The 12,008-nt window shown below is 49.4% G+C and overlaps 1 protein-coding gene across 4 annotated transcripts in view; it reads left to right on the top strand.

Moving 5' to 3' along the window:
- The first annotated feature begins 417 nt into the window (after window positions 1-417).
- ZNF592 (zinc finger protein 592) overlaps window positions 418-12,008 on the top strand; it is a 39,616-nt gene continuing 28,025 nt past the window's right edge. For 3 of the 4 annotated variants that reach the window (XR_010072607.1, XM_063347096.1, XM_063347098.1), the window contains exons 1-3: window positions 418-575; window positions 1,465-1,576; window positions 4,641-6,964. Coding sequence is in view for 3 of the 4 variants with exons in the window: in XM_063347096.1 (XP_063203166.1) it covers window positions 4,649-6,964 (2,316 nt within the window). In the remaining variant the exon portion in view is untranslated. Of the gene's footprint in view, window positions 576-764; window positions 990-1,464; window positions 1,577-4,640; window positions 6,965-12,008 lie in introns of all 4 variants that reach the window. The other variant, XM_063347097.1, reaches the window with a different exon arrangement.

The raw sequence follows: 12,008 nt of genomic DNA, 5'->3' as shown, positions 1-12,008 counted from the left end.
GTGAACAGACGGTGACAAATTCCAGGCCAATTTGCCTAATCGCGACCAAAACCTCCTCAGCCTTGGCGCGGCGGGGACGGCGCCCAAAGGCGAGGGGAAGCGCCAAGCTGGGAAACGCCTTGTGGCGAGGGAGGGGAAAAAAAAATAAACAAACCAACACAAAACCTTAAAAATAAATGGAAAAACGAGGCACCTGGGAAGGGCCTGAGGAGGACGGCGGGCCGCCTCCTGTCAGAGCCGGCCCTGAGGGGATGGTGGGCGAGGCCTCCCCCGCCCCGGGGCGATGCAGGCCGCGGCGCCCCGGGGCGGGGGAGGCCCCGGCCGAGCCACAGAAGGGGCCCCGGCCCGGCGGGAGGAGGACAGGGATGGGAAGCGGGGGGGGGGAGGCGGTCCGCCATGCCCCGTCCCGCCCCCGGCCCCGCCCGCCGCCGCCGCCGCCATGTTGCGGCCGTTGGTGGCCGGTGCGGGGTGAGGCCTACGCGGGGCCCCGGCGGCGGCGGGGGTTTTCTCCCCCCCTCTCGTCCCCACCACTCGCCATTTCGCCACCACCCCCTCAGAGGAACTGCTCTGCCCGGGTGAGTGCCGCCCGCCCGCCCGGCCCCGCCGGGGCCCGCCCCTGCCGCTCGCCCTCACGGGGGCCGGGCGGGTGCTGCCGCCCCGCGGGCAGGGCGGGCGGCCCCGCTGCTGCCGCACCGGCTCTTCCGGCCCGCGGGGCGCCCGCCGCCTTCCCCCCCAACCTCTCTCCGCTTCCCTTCCTTCCACAGCCAACCCCTGGCGGTCCCCCCTCTGGGCACGGCCTCGGTGTTCCTCAGGCCCGGTCCGGCCCGGCCCGGTGGCGGCGGCGGGACAAACTTTAACTTCAGCGGGGTTCGCCCACGTGCGGCCGGGGGGCGGCGGGGCCGGGCCGGGCTGTCAGCGCGGGGGCGGGCGGCAGGGCCCCGGCGGCGGGGGAGCGGCGGCACGGGGAGGCCCCCAGGCCTTTGTCTCGGGTGGGTCGCGGGTGGGGACGGCACGGACCGGGGGGGTGGGGGGCGGCGGGGCTGACATGGGCCGGGCCACCCCCGAGACCCCCGGGCCACCCCCGAGTGACCCACAGGTGCGCCGGGCCCGTCGCAGCGTTACCCAGCTCCAGCACGGGGCTGCTGAAACTTTCCCGGGTGTTAAAGCGCTGGGTCCCGTAGGGAGCCGCCGGTGCGATCCTCCACCGGCTGCCGTTCCCTTGTTACCGATGTCCGGCCAGCTGGGGCGCCTGTCCCCCCCGGCCCCTGCCTTCCCAACGCCTTCCCGGGCAGGCCATCCCTGGCCGCCCCCCTCCTGCATCCCCTCTGGGAGACGCCAGCCTCCTCTGGACCCAGGAGAACAGCTCTTGTCAGACACTTTCCCTTGTCCCTCGATGTTGTTTTGGCTATTATTATTATTTTCCTATAACCTTGGTGTAATTGCGTTTTTATGCTTTCCTCTTAGGTGGCAATCTTGAACCTCCTGCTTGAACAGTATGGTCCGCGCTGGTCTGAAAGCTGCAGAGAAGCTACCGCAGATCTCCGAAAGCCCCCAGGAATAGCACCGCCAGTAAAAGGTTTGTATGGCGCGCGTGTGGGATGCTGGTCCTGCAGCACCTCTGCCCGGCAGCAGAATTTTGAGGCTCAGCCACAGCAGAAGGCCCGGGGGTTTGATATACTGCCTCCAGTGAGTTCGGAGGGTTTTTTGCGTGGCTTGGAGGCTTCTAGGTTCCCTGCCTCCTGGAGAAACGTGCTGCTGTGAGGTTGGTTTTGTGCATTGAAATGTGTGCATTCTACTCTGTAAGCGCTCCTTTGTTGCTCATTTTACTCACCTCTTTTATTGCTTTGCAAATCTCAACCTCCATGTTTTCATAGGCAAGCAGAGAGAACACTGGATTCCAAGCTTGGGTTCTAATGCAAGTCCTTTGCACAAGAAGGGTGGAGTAAGGATGGAGGTTTTTGTTTTCAGCTTTCTTCACAAGCTGGTTTGCAGGAGGCTTTGACATTTCCTTTACTATACTTTTTCTGTTTGTCATCTGAGAACAGAAATAAATGGTGTTTAGTCAAAATTTGAGGTTTGTGTCATTTAAAAATCACTTCTATCGTCAAGACACTTGGTCTTCTCTAGAATCTGTGTCCAATTTTGCTTTATTTTGAGAAATTGTAGCTTTATGTATGACAAGTTTAAGGTGCAATTTTTTGGACAAATACTCGAGTAGAGACTTGTGCGCTCATAATAGCAAAGAGTGTAAACTAGGCTTTTATAGGACTCAAAGACGTACATGAAAGCTCCTGAAAATGCAAGGTTTCTTCTAAGAAAAGCTATTTTGTAATGCTGCAGATAACTGAGGTTTATTTTGCCTTGTATTTTAAAAGACTGCCGAAGATGTAGATAGGTGTTTGGGGGTGAGAAGGGAAAATCAAGAGTGACTGGCAAGCTCATTTTTCTCTACATGCAACTTCGGCGTTCTGTGTTATAGATGAAACTTCTTTCTTGCAGAAGGATTTGGGAGCTGAGCGGTGCCTAGCTCTCTCACAGCTGGCGTGAGTTTTCCCACCCAAAGGAAGGGGAAGTTTAAGGTCCACGCTTTTGCCAACTGCAGTAATCTGCCAAGTTTCAAAAGGCCTTATCAAGTGCTGGTGATGTGAAGCATGTGGATAATCTTCTGGGCTTCCAGGGGCTTAACGCACAGCTGCCCTACCTTGCTGAGGGATGTGATTGTAAATTATTGCACAGCCCTCTGTGGACATTCATATTTGTGGTTTAACTTAAGAATGAGAACAAGTTTAAGCTAAACCACAGCGAGCCACTCTTAAGCCAAGTAAATCTCCGCAGAGTGTTTTGCAGTAGATTAACCAAAGGAACACCTCTGGGGCTTGTCTCTAGGCACGGCTGCACTAAAGCTCAAAGACCAGTATGTCCTCCTCTTCTGTGCTGAAGTGATTTCTCCTGGCCCAGCTCTGTAAATTGTTCCCCATACCAGCTGTCTGCCAGGACTGGGTTGCGCTTTGTTCGGTTTTAATGTGACGCTTGACAAACTTTTAATCCCAATTGTAAATAATGAAAGCAGCCTTAAATCAGTGGCCTTTTGGGAAGGCAACAGGCAGCTTCTTTCTCTCCCTCCGGCTTGTCCCAGGGTCCTTCCCTCTGCCTGCACCTCTGCTCTCAGCTCTTCCCCCTTCTCCTGGGCTCCCGCACCCTCCCCATCTCCCTTGCTTGCTGCTGGCTTTGGCAGCTCTGATGCAGCCCAAGTCAAGGGAGCGTGGCAGGGCTTACCTTGCCCGTGGGTGCTCCTTGCCAAGGAGGAACTGCTGCTCTCCTAGTTCAGTTGACGCTCTTTGGCGTTTTTTTTTCCTTCCCCTGCATACATCAGTTCACATAAATTTGGGGTTTAGATGGAACACGTATTAAAAGAATGCCTCATTAAATATTTGGGAAGTCTATATATTGCACCAACTTGAAAATATTTTGGTTAAACAGGGGAAAAGCAGTATCCCTGACAGTAGTGAACACAAATGTTCAAGTAGTGCTCTGCTGTCAGTTTTCATTATGCATCTCATCAGACCTTGATTATTGCCGTCACAGGTCTCTGTGGCGAGCGTCTGAGTCCCCACTTCCCTTCTGGAGGGCTTATAAAGAGAGAGCTGTCTGGGACCGCCATCTCTTGTTATGACTTGGATACGATCCTTTATTCCGTCTCTGTGCAGTTTTGCCTTGCATCGTTACCTAGTTAGGATTGCCCCTGTTTCAAATAAACACTGCTTGGTTTACCGCACTTTGAGCTGCTGTATTGAAATCTTTACTGAAGACTTCTATTATTTAAATTGCTCGGGGTAAGGAGTCATCTCACTTTTCAGGCCTGTCTCTCTTGGGCCACCTGTTTACTCCAGCCTTTTTTCCTTGAAGGAGGACTGAATTCTTCAGATGTGATGATCTGTTGAGAAATCGGCAGCGATTGTTGCCTATTAGCTCTAAAAAACCCCCAACCAAACAAAAAAGAAACCATGTACTAATATACTCTTGAATCTTTTCTGTTGAGGCTCGTGGCAATGGCCGTTTTTGGAGTAGTGATGTATCCAGCAGGTTGAAAAGATGTCCCCAGCGTGAGCTTGGTGTCATCTAAAAGGTCATATTTGAACCAGCTCTGCTCTCAGGGACCCTGGGAGAAGGGGATGCTGTCTCCCACCATGTTGCTTGAAGCACCAGGAGCAGCAGCTCTGCCCACAACCTGGAGAGTGCGGATTGTGTTGCAGGACAGGAGCTGAACAGCTCCCGTCACTTGTCACCTGCCCCTGCCAGCTCGAGCAGGATGAGACCCGAGCCTTTGCTGATCCTCCAGGCACAACTAGGGCAGGAGAGGTTCCTTCCCCGTGATGCCCTGCGAAACGGCGCTGTTGTGTTGAAAGCTGTGTTGAAAATGCTGGGCTAATATTTTTGTGTATAAACAGTCAATCTTGGAATAGTTAAAACGGAAGCTGAAGTGTCTGCTGCAGATGTTTCTAGCCTTCGTGCCCTGCTGCAATAGTATTCTGGGCAGTTGTGTTTTTTGTCACATAAGATGTTTATGTAAATGAGTCTTACAAAGTTTGTCCTTGGGGGAAATGTATCTGACAAAGTGTTTTTTTTGCTTTTGATTGTAGCTTTCATCATGGGGGACATGAAAACCCCAGACTTTGATGACCTGTTGGCTGCTTTTGACATCCCCGATCCGACTAGCCTTGATGCCAAGGAGACCATCCCGTCAACTGGGGAGGAGAACGAGAATCACCTGAAGTCATCGGGAATCTGCATAGATGAAAATGTGTCCTTGTCCCACTCTTTGCCTCCCTCTGATGCTCCTGTTGTGAGTGTGATAGTGAAGAACACGAGTCGCCAGGAGTCCTTCGAATCGGAAAAGGAGGGGAATCACCTCGGGACTGGTCTGCTACACAACGGGTTTCGTGGGTCCGATTTGCCATCGGAGGCTCACGCTTTAGTGCATAATTATGGCAAGTTTGAGTCAACTTTTATTAATGGTGACAGCTCAAGAAGTTACTCTGATAAACTGGACCAGTCCAAGTCGGAGCCTTTGCCAACATTTAGTCAGTTTAGCCCGATTTCCAGCCCTGAACCAGAGGACGCGTTCAAAGAGAATAGTATTGGGGATAAACCCAAACATGCCCAAACGCCGTATTTTCCACCGCCTTCAATGTATATACCAACAGGAGCTTCGGTACTGGATCACCTTAGGAAGGTACCAGAGCCCGAATTAAGCATGTTTGATCAATACTGTAAAAAGGAACAAAAGATGGAAATCCACTGCCAGCCGGAGAATAGGCTGGAAATGAGCAGGAGAGAACAAGACAAAGCAGTGGAGAGGTTTGTGGAGTCAAGCAAGGACTTGGTAGATACCAATAGCTTTCTTGGAGAAGGCTTGGTGTTTGCAGATCTCCCTCACAATAATTTAGGAGAAGGTAAGGCGTCTGTGCCCGAGCTGAACATGTCTTCGTCAGTACCGCCTCGCCAGAGGTTAAAGCCAACTCATTCAAAGTTGTCATCCTGCGTGGCAGCATTAGTAGCTCTTCAGGCCAAAAAGGTTGCGTGTATTCCAAAAGGCGATCAGCCAAACCTTACCAAGGAACCTGGTCCTTTTAAAGACGGGACGAAGGGAAGTCCAAAAATGCCCAAGTCGCCAAAGAGTCCCCGGAGCCCCTTAGAGGTGGTGAGGAAGGCCAGCAAGCAGCCTGAGAGTCCTCGAAGTGTGTGCAGCGACAGCAGTGGGAAAGGCTCTCCTTCCATGGCAGCCGGCTCTCCGCCAGCTATTCCCAAAGTTAGAATAAAGACTATCAAGACATCCTCTGGTGAAATTAAAAGAACTGTAACTAGAATTTTGCCAGAAAGTGATGAGTTGGGCAAATCTTCAGAAGAGTCACCTATGGAAACCTCATCTGCTGAAGAGTTTATCAAATCTTTCCCATCCCCTGACACTAGCGCAATTATGGAAAGTGAGGCTAGCAAGAATTCAGCCAAAAACGGGGCTGCTGTGGCTATCCAGCTATCAAACGTGGGAAGTCCTTGCGGAGACAGTATGAAAGCAGATATTGCCGCAAGCAGCACGTGTACCGTGTCCTTGTCTCCGCTGCCAAACTGCGGCAGCGGTGCCATAAAAGTAGGTGTTAAGAGGCAACATCAGGGTATTGTGGTGCAGCCGTCCAATGTGACCACCTCCAGCCTTCTTCCCAAAGCCGTGCACTTGGCGAATCTCAACTTAGTCCCACATAGTGTTGCTGCTTCTGTTACAGCGAAGTCATCCGCACAGAGGCGGAATCAGCCTCAGGTGACACAGATGTCTGTGCCGCTGGTGCACCAAGTCAAGAAAGCCGCTCCCGTCGTCGTGGAGGCGTTTAATAAAGTACTACACAGTGCCAATCCTGTGCCAATATATACTCCAAACCTTAGCCCTCCGCCTGACACCAGTATTAATTTACCTGCCTCTGGGTATTGTTGCCTGGAATGTGGGGACTCGTTTGCCTTAGAGAAAAGCCTGACTCAACACTATAGTAGACGCAGCGTTCATATTGAAGTCATGTGCACTCAGTGTTCAACCATGCTCCTTTTTTTTAATAAGTGTAGCTTGCTTAAACATGCAAGAGATCATAAGAGCAAAGGATTTATCATGCAGTGTTCTCAGCTGCTAATGAAACCAATTTCCGTAGACCAAATGTTTTCACCTTCTCCGACAAGCTCTTCGGCCTCTCTGGCTCCTCAGACTTTGCACTCGCCATCTCCTTCGCGGAAGCCCAGTGCTGCTCCAGGAGGTGGGGTAGGAATTTCTGCGAACACTCAGCCAGCCTTGCCTCTCTATACGGACCCATTGAGACTAATCCGTCATGGACTTAAGTGTTTAGAGTGTAACAAGCAGGCGCAGGATTACGTTGCTTTAGCAGCTCATTACCAGAGAACCTCAGAAGATAATGAGAGACTGGTAAGTCATCATTTTAATGTTATTAGTTAAATCTCTCCGAGTTTAAAGAGATTGTCCTCGAGGGGGGGGAAAAATAGGCATTGGTAGTGGCAAATGAGTCACTTTGCCTAAAAAAGTGCTTGTGGGGAGGATTTGGGATACGCATGAGCCCAGACGTGTGCGCGTGAAGAGCCGTTTTGTGTTGCTTGCTTGCCCTCTTTTCACCCTTTGCCAGCAAAAAGAGGGTAGTGAGGAGACTATGGAGGTTCTTGAGCACCAAAGGAAGGTGTTGGAGACCAAAGATCGCTTGGATGAGGCATGCAAGAGTGCTGTAGGGGAGGACCAGCGGAGCATTACCTGAAACAAGTTTTTGCACTCTAAATGCGGCTAGAGGAGATCTGACACAATTTAATTTTACCTTTCCTAAAACTTGTGCCAAAATCTTCCCTGTAACGCTTTGAACGTCGGGTGCTGTTTGTATTGCTACCGTGGTAATGTGCGTATTGGGACAGGCCTGGCTGAGAGGCGAGCCGTGCGGTGTGTGGGATGGAAGGCTGTTTTTGGCTATTTTGGCCCTTTGGGTGGAAGAGGGACGAGTCGGTGCCATGTTTCCCTAGGAGGGCTCAAGAGCCTTGTTAGTGGCTTCCTGCCTTGCTCCAGTGCTGCCCTGCTCGGGTCTCCGCTACCTTCGCTGACCTCCCTCATAGGTGCAGCTGGGGGGTCTGAGACTCCTGCTTAGGTTTCTGCTGATGAAGAGGAGGAGATGCTCTTCGTCACGTACCAAGACCGTGTGCTTTGCTTATGGTTTTTATTTTGGAAGGTAAGGTTAATCCTGTTTAAGTATAAACCAACCTGAAGTTGAGCAGGAGGAGGAAGCCTTTCTCCTTATCTCTTTAGATGAGGTGAAAGCTTTCCACGTCCCTCTGGCTGCCAGCAGAGCTGGCAGGCTCCCAGTGCCGTCCCCTCCACAAGCTCCGCAAACCAGGACTCCATGCCAACAGCAGGCATTCAGGGAGATGACCGCCAGTCTCTGCTGTGGCCATCATAGTACCTGCATGCTCCAGAGCCTCCTGTTGCTTCTCAAATGGCTTGCGGGAGTATTGAGGTTGCTGCGGTCCCTTTCAGATACTTCGTTATCTTTCTCTTAAATTCATCAGCAGTGGGGAAAAAAAATAGATTATGGCTGGATGGTTTTTATGTTGTGAAGAATGATGAGGCCAGAAGGGATCTGCACGGCCACGTAATCAGGTTTCTTGCCCAAGGCAGACCAGCAAGCACCGTGCTCTGTCAACACTGTAACTTATTTTTCAAATATAATGCGTTTTTGGGAAATGTCAGCAGTCTGGAATTAAAACCTTCAGGTGAAGGGATACAGTGAGTGCTCCAAAGTGAGCTAAAATGTTAATTGGTCACATTAAAAATGTATCTCCTATTTTTGTTGTGGGATTATCAATTCAAGAGCTCCTTAAAGAGAGAAGGCATGTCTGATAGTAAGTATTTTTAGCTTGTAATCAAATAAATTATTCTGTAACTTAACCAACAGTTTAAGCTTCTTGCTTCAAGCTAGATCTGCTAGATGTCCGATTATTTTTGTAGTATTTTTTCTGGAATAGAAGCGCTAAAAAACTGGAAGAAGAGTGATGTTAGGGCTTGTTAAAACCATCTCCTCCCTGTTTGATCTTCCCATGCTTATACTCAATGGGATGCATGCATTGCTCTGTGAGTCTTTTTTTTTCTGCTGTATCTGCTGTCCTCCAGACTGCCCGGTGGTGCTCCATGCTGTTCCTGAAACATCTGTTCCAGCAAAGCTATTACATTTATAAAGGAAATAAGAGTTTGTGCCCATATGCCTGTAATTGTGTGCCTCCAGATTTAGCAGTAGCTAATGGAAACCATCCCCCTGCCTCCTAGCAGTACCTGGGGTATTTGGTGCCATGGGCTGAGAGGTAAGAGCATGGGTGAGCTTCAGTGGTCTCACAGGGGTCCCTGCATAGGTGGGTACCACGCTCAGCTTCTCTGGGGGGTCTGAGGGAGAAGGTGTGGATAGCCTTGACATCACGTGTCTCACTTGGGTAGCACACTGCGTAGCTACCATCAGTAACGAGGTGTAAGAAGCTGATGGTTTTGCCTATCAGGGGTGTTAATGAACGTTAAGCAAGTCTGATAGTAAACGTGGCGTGAGAAGGACGTAGGTAAGGCTCTTGGAGCGTGTACCATAAGTTCCTTAAATAGGAAAACGTGAACCGACCAAACCCATTCTGAGAAGGTGCTGAGGATATCCCTGACTCTGCATTAATGAAGCTGATTGCTTGGGCTGCTGTTTCTTTTTTGGTCAGAAAAAAGAGGAATGTTGGTAGGAGCTGGAGATGAGCCAGTGACTGATTTCACAAAGACTTTCTTACGTGGTAGAAGGAGTTGAAAACTCTGGTTTCCGTCTCCAGCGTTGTGCCAGGTCACTTGTTTTTTGGGGCAGTGGTAGAAATTGCATTGGTGAGAAAGGCATCAATGTAAGACCTGCATTCAACATAACAACTCTTAGTATCCCCATAGTGGATCAAAACCACTATGTCCACGTGGCAGAAGCTGTTCATTTATATACTGGTATGTCTAATCAAAAAATAGTTGTGTACCCGTGCTCGATGCGGAGCACGCTGCTGTTGCAGGACAGTCTGCCAGGATGCAGGGGTGGTAGTAACAGTTGTGGGCAAGCTCAGACGTGAACTGCATCCCCCAGATCTCAAGAGACTAATTATCTAGTATTTATCATAATGTTGCTTATTTGAGCAAAAATCGGTGTGTATTTCTTCTTCCATTCCTGGTGTTTTTTCTCACTGTATTGAAACATTGGTTTGGAAGCAACGGTATGGGGTGTGGGGGAGAGATTGTCATCATTTCTTAAAGCTAACAAAAGAAATTGCACTCTAGTATTTTGGAAATTTCTTTTATTTTTTTTAATTTCGTACTCAAGCCCAGAATTCGGACACAAACTTTGCCATGCCTCCTTGAGAAAGTATGGAGTATTTTGATGTTTTCTCCGTAAAGCTATGGCTTGACTTAAGCCTTCTAAAGAGCTTATAGAAGTTGGGAGACCCCTGACTATGGAAAATAAGCTAGGTGGATTTTTGATCAATGTTCTTAGAAGCTCTCCTGCTAAATGACATCAAATCTGCATTATTAACCGTGATGTGCACATCTAATGTGACCAAAACTTGAGAAACTGAGCAGACTTTGAAGTGCTCAGTTGTAATGCTTTTAACTCAAAAACCTCTTTAGACCTGATATGGAGTGGGTATGTCACCTTGTTAAGAAGGAAGGGTTGATCCAACAGGGTAGATGAAGAAAAGAAATAACAGGAAAAAGGCTCATTTTTCAGTATGGTGTTTTCAGTTATCTAGAAGCTGAAGGTTGAGCAGGCTGTGGTGAGAGGCAGGAATGATTGGATTGGGGAGGAGGAACAGCCTAAGCTGTCTCTGCTCCACCAGAGAACTTACCCTGTGTCGATACTTAAGACTTCTCACTTTAATTGGAATTTCTTCCCGTGACTTTGTGGACTGCTTCGACATCTTCACCTTTCCCATAGCTGTTGAAAAGGTGATTGTTGGGTTTTCTGTTTGTTTGTTCCGGTTGTTGACTTGGGAAATACTTGGTCTTACATTTGTGAATGGCCTTGGGTAGAGCCCATATTAATAGGACAGATAACGGGTAAATGAGTTTCCTAGGTGTGGCCAAAATGAGGATGACATGGCTGGGTCATGGTTGTTTTGGAGGAAGGAAGAAAGATGTGGATGTGGTCTGGACAGCCGGGAAAGGAGGAGATTTGGAGAGGAAGCAAGGGGCAGGATGCTGTGGTTGAGAAGGTGGAGTGGAAAGACCCTCAGAAAAAATTATTGAGAGCTTGACCTTATTGTTACATTTTAGACTTGTGGCAGCTGCATGATTGCAGTCGTTCAAAGTACAGCAGGGAAGTCCTACCTGCCGTGTTTTTATGTAGAATATGCGTAAGGTGAGGGCAGTTCATCTCAGCCAAATGCTGCAAATCTCTGTGGCTCACAGAGAGGGTACGGGCTTTGCAAGTGGTGACCTAATCCACTTCAGAAATAGAAATAAATAAATAGATTTACTGGATGTATGTTTTGAGTGGATCGTCACAACAGGTCACAGTTACTTTGCTCCTCTTTTTTTTTTAAGAGACTAATGAGGCCAGTTTTACAATTTTTGCAACCTTGTGAATCAAGTCGCTTGATGGGATCTGTTTGCTGCTTTGCAGTCGCAGAACTGCAAGAAGAAAGCCGTATGTGAATTTGAGTATCTGATGGGTTGGATTTTGTTCAGAGGAGAAGCTGTGCTACATGTAGGCATTATGCTTGTCCAGATGTTCAGAAGGTGGTAGCAGATGTTCCATGTAACTTCAGGTGTGTTTGGTCTGACCACAGCAGTGTTATGTTCTAGAGCAAGATTTTTTTTTGGGGGGGGGGGGGGGGGAGAGGGAGGAGGGGGATAATTAAATTGATGTAGTTTATGCCAAATTAATCTGATATACATCTTGTAGAATTTATTTTTGGAGCAGGGAAATGAGTAGATCCTAATCTCCTTGGTGGTCAGTGAGATGGTTGTTGGAGTGCCATGTGGGGGACGGCTGTGCTGAAGAAGTTGGATTATGAGGTTGGAGCAGAAGCAGGTAAAAGGGAGGCAACTGGCAGCTGGGGACGGGCTGCTTGTAAGACCTCCTGAAGCTTTGGGGTGCCTCTGCAGTTAATGTTTATATTAAGGACCTTGGAGGACGAACAGGTAGATCTGGGGAGACCTTATTGCGGCCTTTCAGTACTTAAAGGGGACTTGTAAGAAAGATGGGGACAAACTTTTGGCAGGGCCTGTTGCGAGAGGATGAGGGGTAATGGCTTTAAACTAAAAGAGGGAAGGTTTAGGCTAGATAGAAGGAAGACATTTTTTTATGCTGAGGGTGGTAAGCCCCTGGCCCAGGTTGCCCAGAGAGGTGGTAGATGCCCCATCCCTGGAACTGTTCAAGGTCAGGTTGGACGGGGCTCTGAGCAACCTGGTCTAGTTG

The sequence above is a fragment of the Chroicocephalus ridibundus genome, chromosome 9, assembly GCF_963924245.1.
Source record: "Chroicocephalus ridibundus chromosome 9, bChrRid1.1, whole genome shotgun sequence".
NCBI lineage: Eukaryota > Metazoa > Chordata > Aves > Charadriiformes > Laridae > Chroicocephalus > Chroicocephalus ridibundus.
The sequence above is the reverse complement of the archived record's forward strand: the minus strand, read 5'-3'. Positions and strand labels throughout refer to the sequence as shown.